The sequence below is a fragment of the Ammospiza nelsoni genome, chromosome 8, assembly GCF_027579445.1.
Source record: "Ammospiza nelsoni isolate bAmmNel1 chromosome 8, bAmmNel1.pri, whole genome shotgun sequence".
NCBI lineage: Eukaryota > Metazoa > Chordata > Aves > Passeriformes > Passerellidae > Ammospiza > Ammospiza nelsoni.
The window spans coordinates 14,495,904-14,513,055 of record NC_080640.1 but is presented as its reverse complement, the minus strand read 5'-3'; the positions used below and the strand labels follow the sequence as shown (position 1 = coordinate 14,513,055).

Here is a 17,152-nt window from a genome sequence, read left to right as displayed (position 1 = left end):
AATTCTCAGATGCTTTCAGTGATGGCAAGTGCAAAACTGAAACTACTCCCAAGCACTTTGACTTCACTGTTCCCACCCAAAGCAAGTTGACTTCCCACATGCCTGCGTAGAAGACAGGCAGGTCATGGCCCAGGAAGAGACCCACTGCTGAGAGTCCTCTGAATAACACTGCTGTGGGAGCCCAGCCAGTTCATACATGGATTCAAGACTAGGGTTCCCACATCTTCTCTGAGGAGACAGCCCCAGGAGTTACTGTACAGCTCCTATTTCTCCTTCAGCTGCTAGCTTTCATTTCTATCCTTCACGTCTCTTTAAGTGAGCTCCATCTCTCTGGGATCAAATCCTGCTTTCAATTAGTGTTGTTTGCCTTATGAGCATCTGAAGTTTGAGTTATTTTTCTCTTGTTTGTCTTTTTCTGAGTTTAATTGTTTCCTGTATAAGATGGTGGTTTCCATAGATACCTTGGACATCATTTATCACTCCTTCCTGGACATAGAGTTCCTCCCAATGATTTACACAACAATTTGTCATATCTGCTTGACACCTTGGTTTCTTCATCCATATCACTGCCATACTGAGCATTTTAACACTGTTGTTCTAACATGTCATCTTGATAAGCTGCCGTGTTCTCTTTGCACAGCTTTGAATCCACATGATGGAACTCTTGTCCAGCCAGTTTTAAATTCAAACATGGTACATTGCGTGTCTATTTTAGGATTTTGTCCTGATAATTGCTGGAAACTTTAGCTCAGCTTTTCTCTGCTATGGGTAACTGTTAAACAGAACAGTGTTTTGTTATTTTTGTTCCCCTCCCCCCGCCCCCTTGAGAAATGTTATCAAAGAACAAAGTCTGGCAAAGTATTCAGGGTTGGTATGCTCCTAAATGAGAGCTGAGATAGCAATGACGTTGTTCTTTCAGACAGCTCTAGCGTGAGTTTTCTCCCCTTATCCTGTCTCCACCTTGTCCTGGAGGAAAGCATTTGTCCTGGATTGCAAAGTTAGATGCTAATGTGAGTCACTGCTTGGAATTTAGTGGTGAGAAATTAGAGCGCTATCAGCCTCCCCAAATCCTAACAGAAACAAAGAAAAATCTGGACACGGTGTAAGTTAGTGCTCTCTTGGGTGTATTTTGCTCTTATCAGGCTATTCAATGCACAAGTGGGGCTGCTCTGCTGATTCAGCATCACAAGAAATGATGCCAGGGCAGCTCCAGGCCACACTTAAGGAATTACAAAGGAGACCATTAGAGTCACAAGTTTTCTCTTTAGCTGATTTATAAATGGATTTGTTTTCTTTCTTGCTCATTTGTCCTAGAGCTGTTAATAAATAACCTTTTCAATGTCCCTGCTCCTGCAGGAGATGTGAGAAAAATATGTGCTCATGTGAACTTGCTGCGAGCTCTGCAGCTGGGCTGCAGATCCTGCGGCTGGAAGGTTGGCTCTGGCCTGAGCTTGGTACCTCCCATCCCCAGCCAGAGGGAGAATGGTGCTGAAAGAGGCTGGGAAGCACGGAGGCTCCAGGGGAGCAGCAGACCTGCAGCTCCTTTGCGCATGGGCCAGGGTTTCTGGACAGAAGGGTGGCCTGCTGTGACTGTCCCCCTGTTCCTGTGCTGCCTTATCCAGAATATCTTGTATTTTGTATTTTGAAATATTTGAGGTAAGAATAGTGGGGAGAGGGAAGATTAATGGAGATACACAAATTGAAGGCCAAACTATGGCTTGATTAGAAATGGGTTTCTTTCCCTGAGCATAATTCTTCTTTCAGGATTCACTGCACATCCCAGTAATAAGTAATCTGAACTTTAGAGATTAATAGCACCCTGTGCCAGCCCATTCATCCAGCAAAACTCCTTTGCTGTTTTGTTACATGTCAGCATGAGGCTCCAGCCTTTTCACAGTGCTCCTCTGACCACGAAAATTTGGATTCACGTTTACCTTATTACCTTTGTAGCTTCCAAGAACTATTTCTTCTCTTACGCTCAGGAAATTTGTCAAGGTCTGTGCCCCGCAATAGCCTCTGATCCCATGTTCCTTACCATTGGTTGTCACTAAAAATACCACAGGGTAATTTGTTTCCTGCTATTTGAAATGGAAATTGTAGCAGCATGAGGAACAGAGAATTATATTCATGCCAAATATCATGAGCTGAATTCTCCTCATGGTTTGTGGGAATCCTAGTTATTAAAGCTGACCTCTGAGAAATCAGTATATTTTTCCATATGGCCTAGACAGTGGATGTGCTCCTCAGCAAGAAAAAGAAACTATTCCAGCTGTCTCTTGTCCTGTGCTCTGCAATGAGGAATGGAGATTGCAGTGCTGACAGCTGAAGGTAAAGGGTTGAGTTGGGAAGTGTTTAAGCAGAGTGCTGTCTTTTTTAATGCGTGCAGCCCTAACCCTGGCCTGCTGAAAGGAGGGAGTGGGGCTGCTGCCCTGCCTGTATAGCAAGGGGTCTTTGCTGCTTCTGCTGGGATTAGTTGCAAAGGGAAGGTGCCTACAGTGTTCTCTGCTGCAAATGGATGCTATGCATGTTAAGGGAGGAAAAACTCAGTGGGTACCTTATAGGACTGAGAAATGCTCTTCTAAGACAGCAAACAGATGTGCTGGAAATCACAGTACCAAGGGGTGGCACAACCTGGGTATAGGCAAAGTCCCAGGCACAGTTAGGCACCGCAGCATGTGGGACTGCTGTGGAATGGGCATCACCCCAGGGGCCTTGGCAGGGGCTCTGCTGATGCTGCACCAGCTTGGAACAGTGTTTGTGTGTCTGTGATCAGTCTCCAATGGTTTTTGGAGTCAATGGGAAGTGAAACTTCAGGAGAAATGCTGGTTGCTTTTGTGTGCAGAAATCGTCGGGCAGCACAGGCAGCGGCTGGCTGACATGTGGCACTTTGGGCAGCTGAGCTGCTTGTTTTGGAAAGCAGGGAAATGAGCCCCCGAAGGCAGAAATGTTATTCAACACACAAGGTGATCCCAGGAGCCTACAGCTCAGAGAAAAACATCCTTGAGGTGTGGTGAGAGGCTTGGTGGCCTCAGCCCATTCAGGGCAGGGCAGGCTGTCAGTGCAGAGGGCTCGCAGGAAAGCTGGGGACAGCTGGGGCTGGGATTTGCCACCATGGGAGTCAAAGGGCACAGGGCAAGCTGTGGGTGAAGGGGCGTTTGGATCTCTTTCCTCTGTGGCCATTCCCCATCAGAACCTCCTCTGGGGCGTTTACAGAGCTCAGGACTTTTTGTTCTCCAGGAAGTTTCTGAACTTGCTGGCCCAACGTGGGTGTTGAAGGGGGGAGTGGTTGTTCTGGAGGCTGTTTCCTCTCTTTTTTTCATAATAACTTGTACATCCCCCTCATGTGTGGGTGGTTGATGGGACACAGGAAAGGGTGGGCCGTGCTGGGCTGGTGATGTGACTCACACATCACCCATCTTCCAGTGGGTCCCACTGTCTTCAGCAGCAACCATAAATATTTGTACACAATAGTTGCCCAGGGCTGAACTGGAGCAACAGACCAAAGCAACTGAAGATCAGTGCCTGTCACCAGCCAGGATGCTGGGGACAGAGACAGGCTTGGTTTTCTTTATAGGGGCAAGAAAAGCTGATATGATGGTGGATTTTAGTGAAAGACAAGGCAATTTCTCAGAACTAAGGGTGACCATCTCACAATTTGCAATGCATTACTTCTAGCTCAAGAGAAATATGTGTTGACCTCAGTCACAAGAGAAAAAGAGGAATTTCTATGAGTTTCAAATTATTATAAAAGTAATGCACACTTATTCTGTCAACAATGTCTAGTAGCTCTCAAAAGAAGCAACATCACAAAATAAAAAATACTTGAGCTGAATCAGCAGAGTATTTAAAATGTGGAATACTAATAAGAAGCAGCCCATTCTCTTCTTATTTCATTCCACAAAAGCCATAATCCAACAATTGAAAGCTATGTTAATTTGAAAATAATGAAATCTCTTAAAAATGCATATTCAGAGGCAAAAAAGGATTATAAAATTAGTGCAAATTTAAAGTTGGAAAGTGTAAAAGATGATCAAAAGAAGCATAAGGAAAAAATCATGGCCAGGGAGTTGAGAAGAGAAAGAAAAATGTAAGATCTTGAGCCCAAGTGGAAGCCTGGCAGCACCATTGGGCCATTGCAAGTCTGCGTGTTCAAACTACCAACAATGACAAAGCTGAAAGGTGTCAGTGCTTGGTGCATCTTTTTTTTCCCCCCCAAAAGACAAACAAATACCTTCACATCATGTGATAGTCAAGCATTTTCAAGCAATAATTTAGCTGGCGAGCCAGGGAGGAGGGGAAGCCCCCTTGAGCTCACCGGATATTTTCTGATGAAACTTCAAGCTTTGTGGATAATGGCAATAAATCTTCTCCAGTTAAAATATAGCTTTGACGGCTAGTAGGAAATTAATGCCAGAGGTTTTCTGACAGGAAACTGATATAACTGATAACAGTTTTCTCTTCTGATTTGAAAAACATCTTTGATGTGAGAATTGTAAAGAAATTAATATGAATACAAGTAGGATACAGGCTTAAAAGTAACCATCTTATAAATGTGAAAAAAAAACTACCTAAAGGTACTGTGTCACCAGCTTCTTGACACTTGCTGGTTGCATTTAAGAATATTGAGTATCTGGATCTGACTGCTGTGATACAAGCCAGAAAAATATATTCCTACAGAGAGATTATTTAATGAGCCGGGCAGAGAGGTTATTTAATGGGCATTGGGAAGACTTGGTGGGGGCAGTGTATAACACCAGGGAGATGGGCTGAGGGCAAGGAGAGAGGGGTATCAGTGCCTTGCAGAGAGGGAGGCTGAGCACCATCCCCAGCCCTGCACCAAGGGAAGGTCTCTGACAGGAGAACCTGCTTTGTGCATGGTTAATTGGGCAATTGGTGTGGCATTTTGGGCCACTGGGGCTCAGGCCAGAACCCCTGGACATCACCTCTCCAGCAAGAACTGCACTGCAGGGCCAGGGGGCTGCCCTGAGTGCTGCAGGCAGCTGTGGAGGGGACAGAAATGTGTGCTGTCTGCTCCTTTGTATCCATCTCCTGCTCTTATTGCTCAGCTTTTGCTGCCTCCAACACCCAGCAGCTCCCCAGGATATCCACGTGCTTTTCTTTTTTCCAGGGAAAGGGGGCTCATTCAATGTGTCTTGTGCAATTTCCCAGGGCTGTATCCCAGCCACAACACTAAAAGCAGCAGAAGGATGAGGAACTCCCACACCAACAGTGCTGCACACGCGGATAGCACCCAGCAGGGTGGCTGCCGTGGCTGCATTATGTCTGAACAAAACCTGGGGCTTTGTTGGGCTAGGGAGGGAGCACCTTTGTACAACTGCATCTGTATCCCACAGGGAGAGCATGTGCACTGCTTGGCTTTGCTGACAGCATAAGTTATGAGTGCATTGTCCCCTTTCTGCTGATTCCCCTCCTTCTGAACCAAGGAAACGGAACTGGGAGAAAATCCAGGAGCCACCCTCATCCTGAGGCGGGATTGGCTACACCAGTGCTGGCAGACAGAAATGTCATTTGTCTGAAGACAATTAATGAACCTTCTTTACTCTTCTTTTTTTGCAAACTTGACAATTCAATTCCTTCAATCTTTCCTCATAGGTCAAGCTTTTAGGCTGGTGATCTTCCTTGTTCTCTTCTGGAGTTTCTCCAAGTGGTCTGCATCTTTCCTGAAAGGCAGTGTCCAAAATTGGTCATAGAACCTCACAGGAGGATTTACCAGCTTTAGATGGAGGGAAAGATTACTATAAACTGCTGTAGCTACAATAACGTTTTCTCTGGAAAAGCTTCTTAGCAGATTGCTCACCACCCTGTCCTTGGGTGATGGCTCTTGCCTAAATGTCATATTTGCTCTTGTCCTTAAGTGAGTTAGATGTCTTCACCAGGCTCTCACATAATTGTCAAATTTATTTTCAGCTCCAGCCCTATGTGTCAGTGTGCTTTGCTCCCAGCTTGGTGCTGTCTCAGATACAGGCACACTCCTTATCTTGCAGCTCACTAATGCACAGGTATGTGTGCACATGGGACAGTTCAGGCTGCCAAGCTGTATAGCCCAAATTCATAGGGCTCTGTGGGTTTTGAGACATGTAGGGATGCATGATTTCAGTATCAAATGTCTCTGAGAGACAGCATCCAAAAAACCCATTATACTGTTTGGACTATCAGTTTCACTGACACTTCAATGTTTGTACTTCAGCACTTACAAGCATTTCATCTGGAAAAATATAACCTATTAAATATGTATTTATTATTCTACATAGCACTACAAGGAGGGGCAGAGATCACACCAGTATTTAGGCCACAGTTTTTGCCATATGAATTATTAAAACTAGGAACAGAGTCTCCCGCACTGTTCCATGTAACAGCTGTAAAAAGTGGTGTAAAAGGCTGATCTGGAGCTTGAATTCTAATTTCAGCATGCTGAGTGTCTTGTCCTGATACTTTGAAATAAAGCCCCTTAAACCAAAGTCATTGACTTACTGTATATGTGCTTATATATAAATTCTAAGCCAAACCTGAGCCTCTTGACAGCCCCTAAGAAAAGGCTTTTCAATATGCTGGCCTGAAACAGGTGGTTTACATTACTTTGCAGCCAAGTCTTCCTAGGTAACTTGGATACAAGCATGTTGAAATGAAAAAGGCAGATGAAGAATGAGTAAGAAGTCAGTTGGGGACAGAGAAAATTTCATAAAAGGGTTGATAAATGAAGCAGTGTGGCTCTTCTGAATGTTTATGCACTCACATTTTTGGTTGTGGTGAGTGAAGACAGGAGGGTAATGTGTATCAAACCCTGAACCCTGCAAGTTCAGCAACCTCACAGAGTAATCAGTGAGGCAATTTCAGGCAGTTCAGCCTGAAAAACTTCATGACTACTGAAATCCCATTTTCACTCACCAGGAGGATGATGTGTGTGTCTCCTCTCCACACTGAACAGCAGCACTGACTGCTCCCATGCCCTTTGCCTACTATCACTGCCAGCAGAACTCCACAGACACGAACTCCTGCAGTTAGAAAAGGTGCACAGACTGCATCACCAGAGCCCCTCTCTCCTGGGTGGGTTTGCTGAGTTCCCATGAGAGGTTCTGGGCTGGCTTAGCACAGCCTTTGCTGGTGGATGACCATGTTTCTGAGGCAGTACACATCCCCATCTCACTTCATTTAGGCTGGGACTGTATCATCTCCTCTCTTCACTGCTGTGCAAGGCCAGTCTCCTTGCAGCTCTGGTCAGAATGCTCAAGAAAAATATAAGCAAGTAATTCTACATGCAGAGAAGTGATGCTGGACTCTTCAGTTAGACAGAAAAGGCTGGGAAAGACAAAAATCCAGAAAGGATAATTTCTTACAAATTGACTAAGATAATAAATTCTCTTAGGACTGGGCATTTCAGAAGTTGTGAGATAGAAGTGGAAGACAGGCAGAGAGAATAGACTGATAATAAATACATTGAGGCTGAAAATGTGAACATTTCTGACCACAGAGAGAAGAGCTGAGAGGAAAAAGGTGATGGTGGGAACTGTCTGTGTCAGTGTGGCACTTGTGCAGTGGAAAAGGGGTGGCCTTGCAGTACAACTTCTTGCGATCTCTCCTGTAACAGACTGAGCATGAACATCCAAATGAAAGATCAGCTTTATCTGTTGTGTGAAGTCAGAGCTTACAAAAACATTTGTATTTATTAGAGATGATGGGTCACAGTGAGAACCAAACATGGCTTTGGTCTATGTTCAGCATCTTTTCTGCTTGACATTCCTAATGTCACTCCTTAAGCAAGCCTTAGTCTCTGCTTATTGCATGTCTAAAAGCAGCTGGTTATCTGATTCCTTTTAACTTATGTTAGTAAGTCTTGTTTGGTGAGAAGGGAGTTGAGGTGGGCAGCCTTGGCTGTGAGTGACATCTCCTGGCATGCAGAGGTGCTGTTGATTTAGTGCAGTTTGGCTAGAGGGGCCATTTCCTATTTGTCTTGAGCTCTGGAAGACACAAGAGTCAAATCTGTTCCTTGCCTTCACACAGAGCTGCCTCCCACGCTGGTGTGGTCCTTCCTGGTTATTCACTAAGAGCAACAGGGTTTCCACAGCAAAATTTCTGCCACCTGGAGGGACTGACAACATCCTCCCAGTTCTCTGTCTTGGAGGCAGAAAGCATGTTAGATCTGTTCATGTTTGGGGGCCATCACTGGATGGAACCAGTGGTAGCCCCTACAAAAAAGCAAAGAGACCAAAATTGGAAACAGACAGAGATGCCTGAGCAGCTGGGCTGTGCTCCAGCATCTGGAGAGTGCTCAATGCCTGTGCAACCGGGCAGGGCTCCAGCATCAAGCAGCTCTGAGCTCTGAGAGGAGAAAAGCAGCATCATTTCTATGCCTGCTTATGGCTCCACGGGATGTTTTAGTCACTGCACACAGTGGGCAGCGTGAGAGAAAGAGTAGAGATCTGTCTCTGCTTGCATTCTGACTGGGCACAGGCACAGAAGATCGTGTCTGCTCCATCTTTAGCTGAGGAAAACTGCTAGGGGAAGGAAAACCCTGGGGCCTGGCAATCAGTCAAGTACTGCTCCACTTGGTGGACACTGGGGAGTGTTTGCATGGCATTCAGCAGTGAGAATGTGACACTCTGAGGAGCTGGAGGAAGCTGCAATAGCTTAATTGTTTAGCCCTGCGGAACCTGCAATTACACCTAGAGCTGATGCAGGTAACCAAGTGCACAAAAAAGGGAACTAATTGAAATACCTCACCTTTCTGAACAGCAAGTGAATTTTAACTACAGTGAATTCTTTAGATAGATTTGCAGTGTTGGTTTTTGTTTGGATTTTTAAAAATAAGTTTGTCTTTTTTAAACAAGTCTGTCAAGTATTCAAGTCTGTACACTTTGAGTGCTCTTTGGAAGGTTATTACTTTGTTACACTACCTTCTGGATTATGCTTATCACCTTGTACCTTTTCTTGCATAAAACATTTCAATAAAATTCTTCTTGGTAGCATTAGAGTTCAGAGATGGATGGTGTGGTATGGGATACAGCAATGAAGTCACTATCTACAAACCCCAGAGTCCTGAAAAGTGCTCATGATACTGAACTAAAATTCAGACGAAAGTCATATTCAGGATTAAGAAAATAATGTGCCTTGGCAAAAAAATTACTGATCTCAGGCCACAGGTGGGATGCAGACAATTATCATTATGTCTCTGCCTTCAGACAAGGGATTTCTAGTTCATAATTGGGATGGTCCATTACAATTGGTCCTCCTGCTTTGCTGCCAATGCTGGCACTTTCAGAGTGTGGCTGCTGAAAAGATACAGCAGTCTGACAATACCCATCACAAAAGGAAATCTCAAAATCTTAGAACTTGTGCAAAGTCACATATCCTTCATTCCTGTGATTGCAAACACGTAACAAATTCATTCATGGATGTGCTGTGCAACTGTCAGCAGCAGATTCAGTTTTCAGGCATGCTAACTTCATATCTATACTGTGCAGCTAATTTTAATTATAGCATCTGCTTTAATTCGTTTTTCTAGGGTTAAAATAATTTTTGTTCACCAGACATACTCAGTGCTACCAAAACCTGAGCCAACTACTCTCTCCAATGAGAAGGAAGGTCTCCCAGCTGTCATGCTCTGCTGTTTCTAATCACTTCAAGCCCTGAGTTCTGGGCATTTTTGAATACAGTTGGATAAAATACATTCTTACTTCCTACTGTCTGGTATGTGCACTAGGTTATTTTTTTAAGCTGCATTCTTGGAGATATTGGCAAGCATGCTGGCCCTCCAATAGGCACTCACAAAGTGCAAGGGTTACAAGCTTCCAGATTTCACAGTTAACCTCAGCAGATTTACACAGAGAGAGCACAGAGCTCCAGGTCAGTGTTACATTCCCAATGGGCCTGTCTGGGGCATCTTCAAAGCGAGCTCCACTGGCACTTTTAGGTTCCATTTTCCCTAAGGTAAGAAGCTGTTATTTGTCTATAGTTAGAAATTTCTAGAGGTTTGTTGCTTCTTTTCATTTTGGCTAACTTATGAGAATAACTTGAGGATTTAGGGTCATTTGTAAGGTCAGGTAACACTGTATAGTTCTGGAACCTGAGACTGCCTCTCAAAGCAGTTAGAAGCTGATCCAGTTCAGAACTTGAATGCTTTTCATATTTGTATGCATGATATGAAGTGCCAGGATGGATTTGGCACATTATCCTGGGTCTGGAGGTCTGGAGACCTCTGGAACACAAATTCTAGTGCAGAGCAGGTTCTCTCAGAGCATGATAATAGCTGATGTGGTTGCACTGAGGTATTGCCATCCTGAATGACTGTAATGTACTTCTAAACATCTCCTGGAGTATTTGAGTAAAAGGAGAAGAGAAATTTCCCATGAGAGTCAGATGATCAGTGCTTTGAGTATGGAGCATCACTGTTAGTGGAAATTGATTTCAAGTCATGTGCTCAGGAGAGCACATATGTCCCCTGGAGTTACTTGATTGTTTTAAATGTTGACTTTAAATCAAAGTTATAAATCTGGAAATTATGCTGATACCCTTTCTAGAGTTCCATGTAGGAAGATGGTATTTTATTAAACAGTTGCAAAATTGGCCAGGTCTAAGTTGTGAAATGAGGTTTTGACTGTGGGATGCATGAGGGACTATCCAAAGCAGAAAAATGTGAAAAACAGCATTATGTTAACCAATAACAAGTGCAACTATATGTATATTGGTTCTGAAAGCTCAGATGACATATTGGTTGTGAATTATTTTCGTCAGCCATAAGTGGCCTTTTTTAAAGAATTCTATTGCTAACCATGTATAGTAAACCACAAAAATCTTAATTTGTTAGACAGGTTATCCCAAATATGCCTGTAACATATAAGGAATTAGAGTGGTACAAGTTCTGCAAAGTGTGTGATTTATCATACTGTGCCAATTCTGCAAACACAGGCCATTCACAACCTGTGGGCAAAGGAGATATTCATAGGGAAAAAGGACTACAGGAACCTGCCAAAGACATGCCTTTGGGGTGTGAGGAAAGATGGGCTACTGGGATACTAACATCCTTCTTCTGCTCTAGTCACAGGTACCAAACCAAAGATGTCCTCAACAAGAACAATTCTACTCATCCTGGGATTCCTCTCCACTTTGGCTGTAATTGCTTTAATTGCTGTAGCAGTGACCCAAAACCAGCCACTTCCGAAGAATATTAAGGTATTACAAGCTGGTACCCTTAGAGGAAAACAGGATGGGGGGTTAGGTGTACATAGTGCTCACAGACATGTTGCTGCCCTTGCTGGCTCTGGCTAACCTCTTTTTCTGGCTCCATGCTCCTCAACATCTTGTTTTACATCTTTGTGGTAAAACCAGTCACAGCTTCACAGGGAATCATCTCTTAAATCACCAGTCCCAGCTTCGTGGTTTCTCTGCTCCTGTTTCCTTTGCCGGGAGCTCTGCACTGAAGCTCTGCAGAGAGGAGCAAGGGCACACACAGTCCCACAGCTGCCACACAGAGGGGCTGTGTGTGCCTGTGCCCCAGGGGAGGCCAGCACAGTGCCCAGGTGTGACGTGGGCTCTGCTCTGCCCGCAGTATGGGATCGTGCTGGATGCGGGGTCGTCCCACACCAACCTCTACGTGTACGAGTGGCCAGCAGAGAAGGAGAACGACACCGGCGTGGTGAGGCAGGTGGAGGTGTGTAAAGTTGAAGGTAAGAGGAGAAAAAGGAGCTGGGGAAGGGGCGTGGGATGAAGAAGAGATGATGCAATAAAAGGGTGAGGGAGGAGAAATCTAGAGGAAGAGGCCAATAGTAGAAACAGCATTACACCTGTGAGATAATGCATCTCACTGGTTCCCATGGGGAGCTGTTTGTGCCTGACCTTCCTGGGGAAAAAAAATGCATCCACTTTTTTCTTTGTTTTCAGGATGCTTGGAATTAATTGCTTTTTGGAAAGAACTACACCAAAGAATGTACTTAAATAAATAAAATGTCTGCATGTACTCTTGCTAAAGTGCTGATGAAAGCAATGAGAGGGGAGAGCATGGTTTGCTCTTTTTCAAGGCTTCTGTGAAAGCTTGTGGCTTCTGCACAGGGCTTGTGGCTCAAGATTGCTCAACTTATGCATGTCATGGGGCTTTTTAAATTCTATTTAATTGCTGTGTAGATACTGCATGGTTTAGGAAGGCATAAATGAAGCCCGGGGTGCATACAACAAGGAACAGCACAGACCATCATGGATCACTGCATTCTGAGATGTTGTCAGACCTGCCTGGGGTCTTTTCAGGCCTCTGCAGTGCAGGAGAGAGCCCTACTGTTATCAAGCTGCTGTGATAGCTCTCAGTGCTGCAGCATGCCACGTCACGAGCAGCACACTGAGCACGCAGCAAGCTGGAGCAAACGGGGCTTCACTGCTGCCATGCAGGCACTGGTCCTGAGGCAGTCCAGGGAACCAGGGGACACATGGCAGAGAGGGACAACGATTTTTTCCTTGGATTAGCATGAGACACAATAGCTGCAGAACACCCGGTGTTGTAGTGTGAGCAGAAAGTACACAAACAAATGACAGCATCTGCCCCCAGAGGAGCCAGCATGGAAGGGTCAGGGATATTCAGGCACAGATCCAGGGTACACCCAGGCAGACTCAGAGAAGAGACTGCAGATGTTCAGGGCATGCTAAAGAAATGGCTTGTCTCAGCCCTCATTGCTAGTTCATAGCCTGCCTTGCAGAGAAAGAGTGGCAGATGCTGGGCACTGTGACCACCCACTACATGCATTGGGCTTAGCTGGTGCTGTAGGACTGCTAAAGTTCCTCAGGAATGGGGTGGTTGAATCCAATTCTGCTGCCTGTGATACGGTTTGACACTTCCACTCATGACAGCATTCTGGGGTTATGCTTGGAGTCTGAACTATAAACTATAAACTTCTTACAGGCCCTGGGATCTCAGGTTACTCCCATGCCACAGAGAAGGCAGGCCCCTCTCTGGCACAGTGCCTACAACAAGCAGAAGACGTGATTCCCTCAGCACAGCACAAAGAGACACCCGTCTACCTCGGAGCAACTGCTGGCATGCGGCTTCTCAGGTACTGCAGGGCTTGTCCCTTCTCCTGCAGCACTGCACTGGCACCACCGTGGATGAGAGTGGGGGACAGTCCTTGGACACGCTGCCAGCTCACACTGTGCCCAGACAGCCTCCTCTGCTGCTGCCCTCTCTGAGCCCTGAGTGCCCTGGACTTCTCCATTGCTTCCTCACTCACTCCAACCCTCCATCATCTCCTGTATCCACATGCAGCACAGAGACACCAGGAGATCAGCAGTGCCCAAGCTGATGCCCTGGCATCCCCATAATAAAGGGATGCTCAAACATCCCCACAGTCTGGTATTAGGCCCAGATTTTGAGCCCAAATATGTTGCAACTCCCCACAGAGGGCCATCAGAAGCTAAGGTAATTTTATAATCACAACCTCCTTTAATTACAATTTGTGATTTTCAGGAGGGTGACCCAGACCTCTCCTGGCTAGGACAGGGAACTGACCTTTGGCATATATTGCCTGGGGATATGTTCTGGATTTCTTCTCTAATGAAACAGTAAAGAGGTGACGGTAAAGAGGAGTCTCCACAGTGCAATTCCTATTAGAATACATGCTACAGAACAGGAACTCTGGGCTCTGCTCCAGGTACCTACCATTCCAGCTGCAGGGTCTGTAAGAGTCAGAGCTGGTGGCAGCTGTGCTGTCAAGGTGTGACAGAGAGGACCATGGCCAGTCAGAGCTGGATGAGCCACATGAATGACCGACCTCTGATCATTGACCCTTGGTGGGGAACTGCAGCCTGCCTGCTCAGAATAAAGCACATAGAGAGCTGTCAGCCAGAGTTACTCCATCTTTTCTTCTGTTCATCCAGGTTGCAGAATAAAAGCGCAGCAGAAAACGTCTTGTCCTCAGTAGGAAACACACTACGCTCAGCTCCCTTCAACTTCCAGGGTGCCAGAATCATCACTGGTCAGGAAGAAGGAGCCTATGGATGGATCACCATTAACTACCTTCTGGGCAATTTCAAGCAGGTAGTTTATCTATAGCAAGACACTTGGATGATTGGTTTGCAGCACTTTTTAAGTCCTGCCTTGCAAGAAGGTGTCACAGGCACTCTCTTCCCTTGTAAACCAGGGATCAGCACATCTTGCCTCAGCAGTTGCTGTGAGTACATCCTGATACTTAGTGGGATCAGGATGCACCACTATAATTAGGCTTCAAGCACTGAAATAAAACACCAGCATCTTCAATAATTTTGCTTGGGTACTGTATCCTCTTCATTTCCTGATCTAAAATATTTCTGTTTCTGAAAAGTTTGACTATGGTTCTTTCCTGTTGAGCTTAAAAATCTTCTGAGAGCTGAAACAGTAAGTGGACTGTTTTTTCTCATAACAATAGTATTAGATTTCATATTCTTTGCCCTTCTGCAAACTCTTGGACATGATCCATCTTCTGCATTTACAAGCTTGCATTTTTCTTATGTGTTGTTCCAGCTCTCATCTCATGCCCCCTCCAGGACTTCCCATGTTTCCTGTGTTCTGTGCTTCTGCTTCTCTCCTCATAGTTCTTTCCCTTTTTTTTTTTTTTTTTTTATTTCTCTAAAATAAATCTTCTCCATGCCCAATATATCTGGTTTATTTTGATTTTTTTTTTCCCCCAAGTCTGGCTGGAAAAAGCTTCTACACTCCCTGAAATCCTTAAGTGAGACATCAGGAGCACTGGACCTAGGAGGAGCCTCCACACAGATTACCTTTGTATCAAAGGACCTCACTTCTGAGTCCCCAGAGAACCAGCTCTACTTCCGTCTCTACGGCAAGGATTACCAAGTGTACACCCACAGCTTTCTCTGCTATGGGAAGGACCAGGCTCTGCAGCAGAAACTGGCCAGGGATCTACAGGCAAGTACATCTACATCTGTAATTGAACAATCCTGGACTCTCCCAGCTTTGGGATACTGGTGCTGTAAAAGTTGCTGTGTTCTAGCTCACCTCTTAGTCTGGATTAGGGAAATGTCATTGTTCTCCATACAAACTACCAATCTGAGATGCCTTGATTCTTGGGCATCGGGTAGCAAGAGAGCTGCATTTAACTGAAGTACTCAGGGGAGGTGACATTTTACCATCTCTGAGAAACCCAAATCAACAGCACAGCTTCACAAACTGTGACTTAAAATAATTTTCACAGGTCCTACAGGGAGGCTGTGTCAGTACCCACATCTTCCCCTGTACAGCCAGTGCCCTAATCCATCTTTATCCCTTTGACCTGATGTGATGTACTGGGACAAGTGCCACCCTTCCTTGTGGCTCTTTCCCAGGGTGTTATTCTAGAGCAAAATGTAACAGTTTGGATTGATTTTTACTTTCAGACCATGGAGAACAGCAGTCTACCCGACCCATGCTTTCACAAGGGTTATGAGAGGACTATAAATATTAGTGACTTCTTCAAAAACCCTTGCACATCAGACAAGAAAAAGCAATTACCTTTCAGCCAGCTGTACATAAAGGGAGAGGGGGACTATCAGAAGTGCCGGGAAAGCATCCAGAAACTCTTCAACAAAAGCAATTGTCCTTACTCCAGTTGCTCCTTCAATGGGATATACCTACCTCCATTACAAGGGGATTTTGGGGTGAGTCTTCACTCATTCTTCAACTATCTGTGATCCAGAATGTCAGAAGAGCAGAAATTCAGAGTAATGCTAGAGCACATTCTTCATGAGTGAGGCAGGAAATCATTTACAAGATGGCTTTTTGGACGTGTAACTACAAAAGGAGTGCTGCACTTGCTGTGAGGACAGACATGATAAGAGCCACCCCAGTAAATACAGGCCTATCTACTGCACTGCTCCCATTCTAACCCATCTCCTTGGGCTGTTGTCTTTACTCGCTTTTTAAGCTGTCCAGCACCAGAGGCAGGAGAGCCTGCTGCAGGCAGGAACACTGCTCCTGCAACCTTGTCTGCTGAGGTCAGTGGTGCCACCAGACCTGAAATTCACCCAGCAGTGTGTCTGAGTGCTACTGAAACCAGTCAGCTCACCTGTCTGCCTCCCAGACATGATGAGGAGACAGGGCACACTCTGAACACACATTATGTGTGACACCATGCTGACCATCAGTCCTAGAGCTGCAAAGAGCTGCTCAGCGATTGTGAGGCTTTCCAGCGAACTGCTAGTACAATCTTGCCCTGCTCCTAAGCTGCCTCCTACTTAGCTACTGGCCATGGTCACAGATGGGGTTTCTGGACCTTGGTTTATATGATGGGGCTCTGTACAATCCTTTCAGACCATCACCCCTGCTCTTTGTGGTGATATTCATTGTGCACTCATCTTACTCAGTTGCCAAAATGGGGTTGTGATGGCAATCAGCATTCACTGTGTGCCACTGGCACACATAAAGGAGAGAGCTCACAGAAGTTCTTCAGGATATCATAATTCCTACCTCCATCTCTCAGCAGCTCTGAGCCATGTCCCTCAAAATGACATCACTCTTGAAAACATTCCTGCTTTTATGTGTGTGATATTGTTTCTTATATTTCTCTATCTATAAACTCATTTTCATTTGTGGAATTTGTGGCTTAGTCAGATTAAAAGAACCTTTCTCCTTCAGGCTTTTTCTGCTTTCTATTTTGTGATGAACTTTTTGAACCTGACCAGTGAACCAAACCCCTTTGCCCTGAACAAAGTGATCAGCACCATTGAGAGCTTCTGTGCCCGGCCTTGGCAAGAGGTGAGCCATGCTTGTTGCAGTACACTGGGGCTGCTGATATTTTTCTGTGGGATAAATGGCTGGGATTAATTTCCAGAGCAAGGTGGGGAAGATCCCCCCAGCACCTGCAGTGGATGCTCGGGCACAAGCTGGAGCAGTGGGAAGGTGTGTTTTACAGTCTGGTGATTGCCTCCTTCCCTAGGTGAAGACAGCATATCACCACATCAAAGAAAAGTACCTGAGTGAATATTGCTTCTCTGGAGCCTATATCCTCTCTCTCCTGGAAAATGGCTATGAGTTCACTGAAGACAACTGGCAAATGATCCACTTCCTTGGAAAGGTGTGTTTTGTGGTGGGGAGGGCTCTACCCCAGCAGTTCTCTGCAGCCTCTGCCACACAGCGTGGCCCTTGATCCCAAGGGGTGCCACTGCTCAGGCAATGCCCTAGGCA

The 17,152-nt window shown here is 45.4% G+C and overlaps 1 protein-coding gene across 1 annotated transcript in view; it reads left to right on the top strand.

Moving 5' to 3' along the window:
- ENTPD1 (ectonucleoside triphosphate diphosphohydrolase 1) overlaps nucleotides 1-17,152 on the top strand; it is a 33,826-nt gene that overhangs the window by 11,168 nt on the left and 5,506 nt on the right. The window contains exons 2-9 of the mRNA XM_059477200.1: nucleotides 11,054-11,187; nucleotides 11,564-11,681; nucleotides 12,902-13,052; nucleotides 13,873-14,032; nucleotides 14,663-14,893; nucleotides 15,361-15,627; nucleotides 16,604-16,723; nucleotides 16,905-17,042. Coding sequence (XP_059333183.1) covers nucleotides 11,054-11,187; nucleotides 11,564-11,681; nucleotides 12,902-13,052; nucleotides 13,873-14,032; nucleotides 14,663-14,893; nucleotides 15,361-15,627; nucleotides 16,604-16,723; nucleotides 16,905-17,042 — 1,319 coding nt within the window. The remainder of the gene's footprint in view (nucleotides 1-11,053; nucleotides 11,188-11,563; nucleotides 11,682-12,901; nucleotides 13,053-13,872; nucleotides 14,033-14,662; nucleotides 14,894-15,360; nucleotides 15,628-16,603; nucleotides 16,724-16,904; nucleotides 17,043-17,152) is intronic.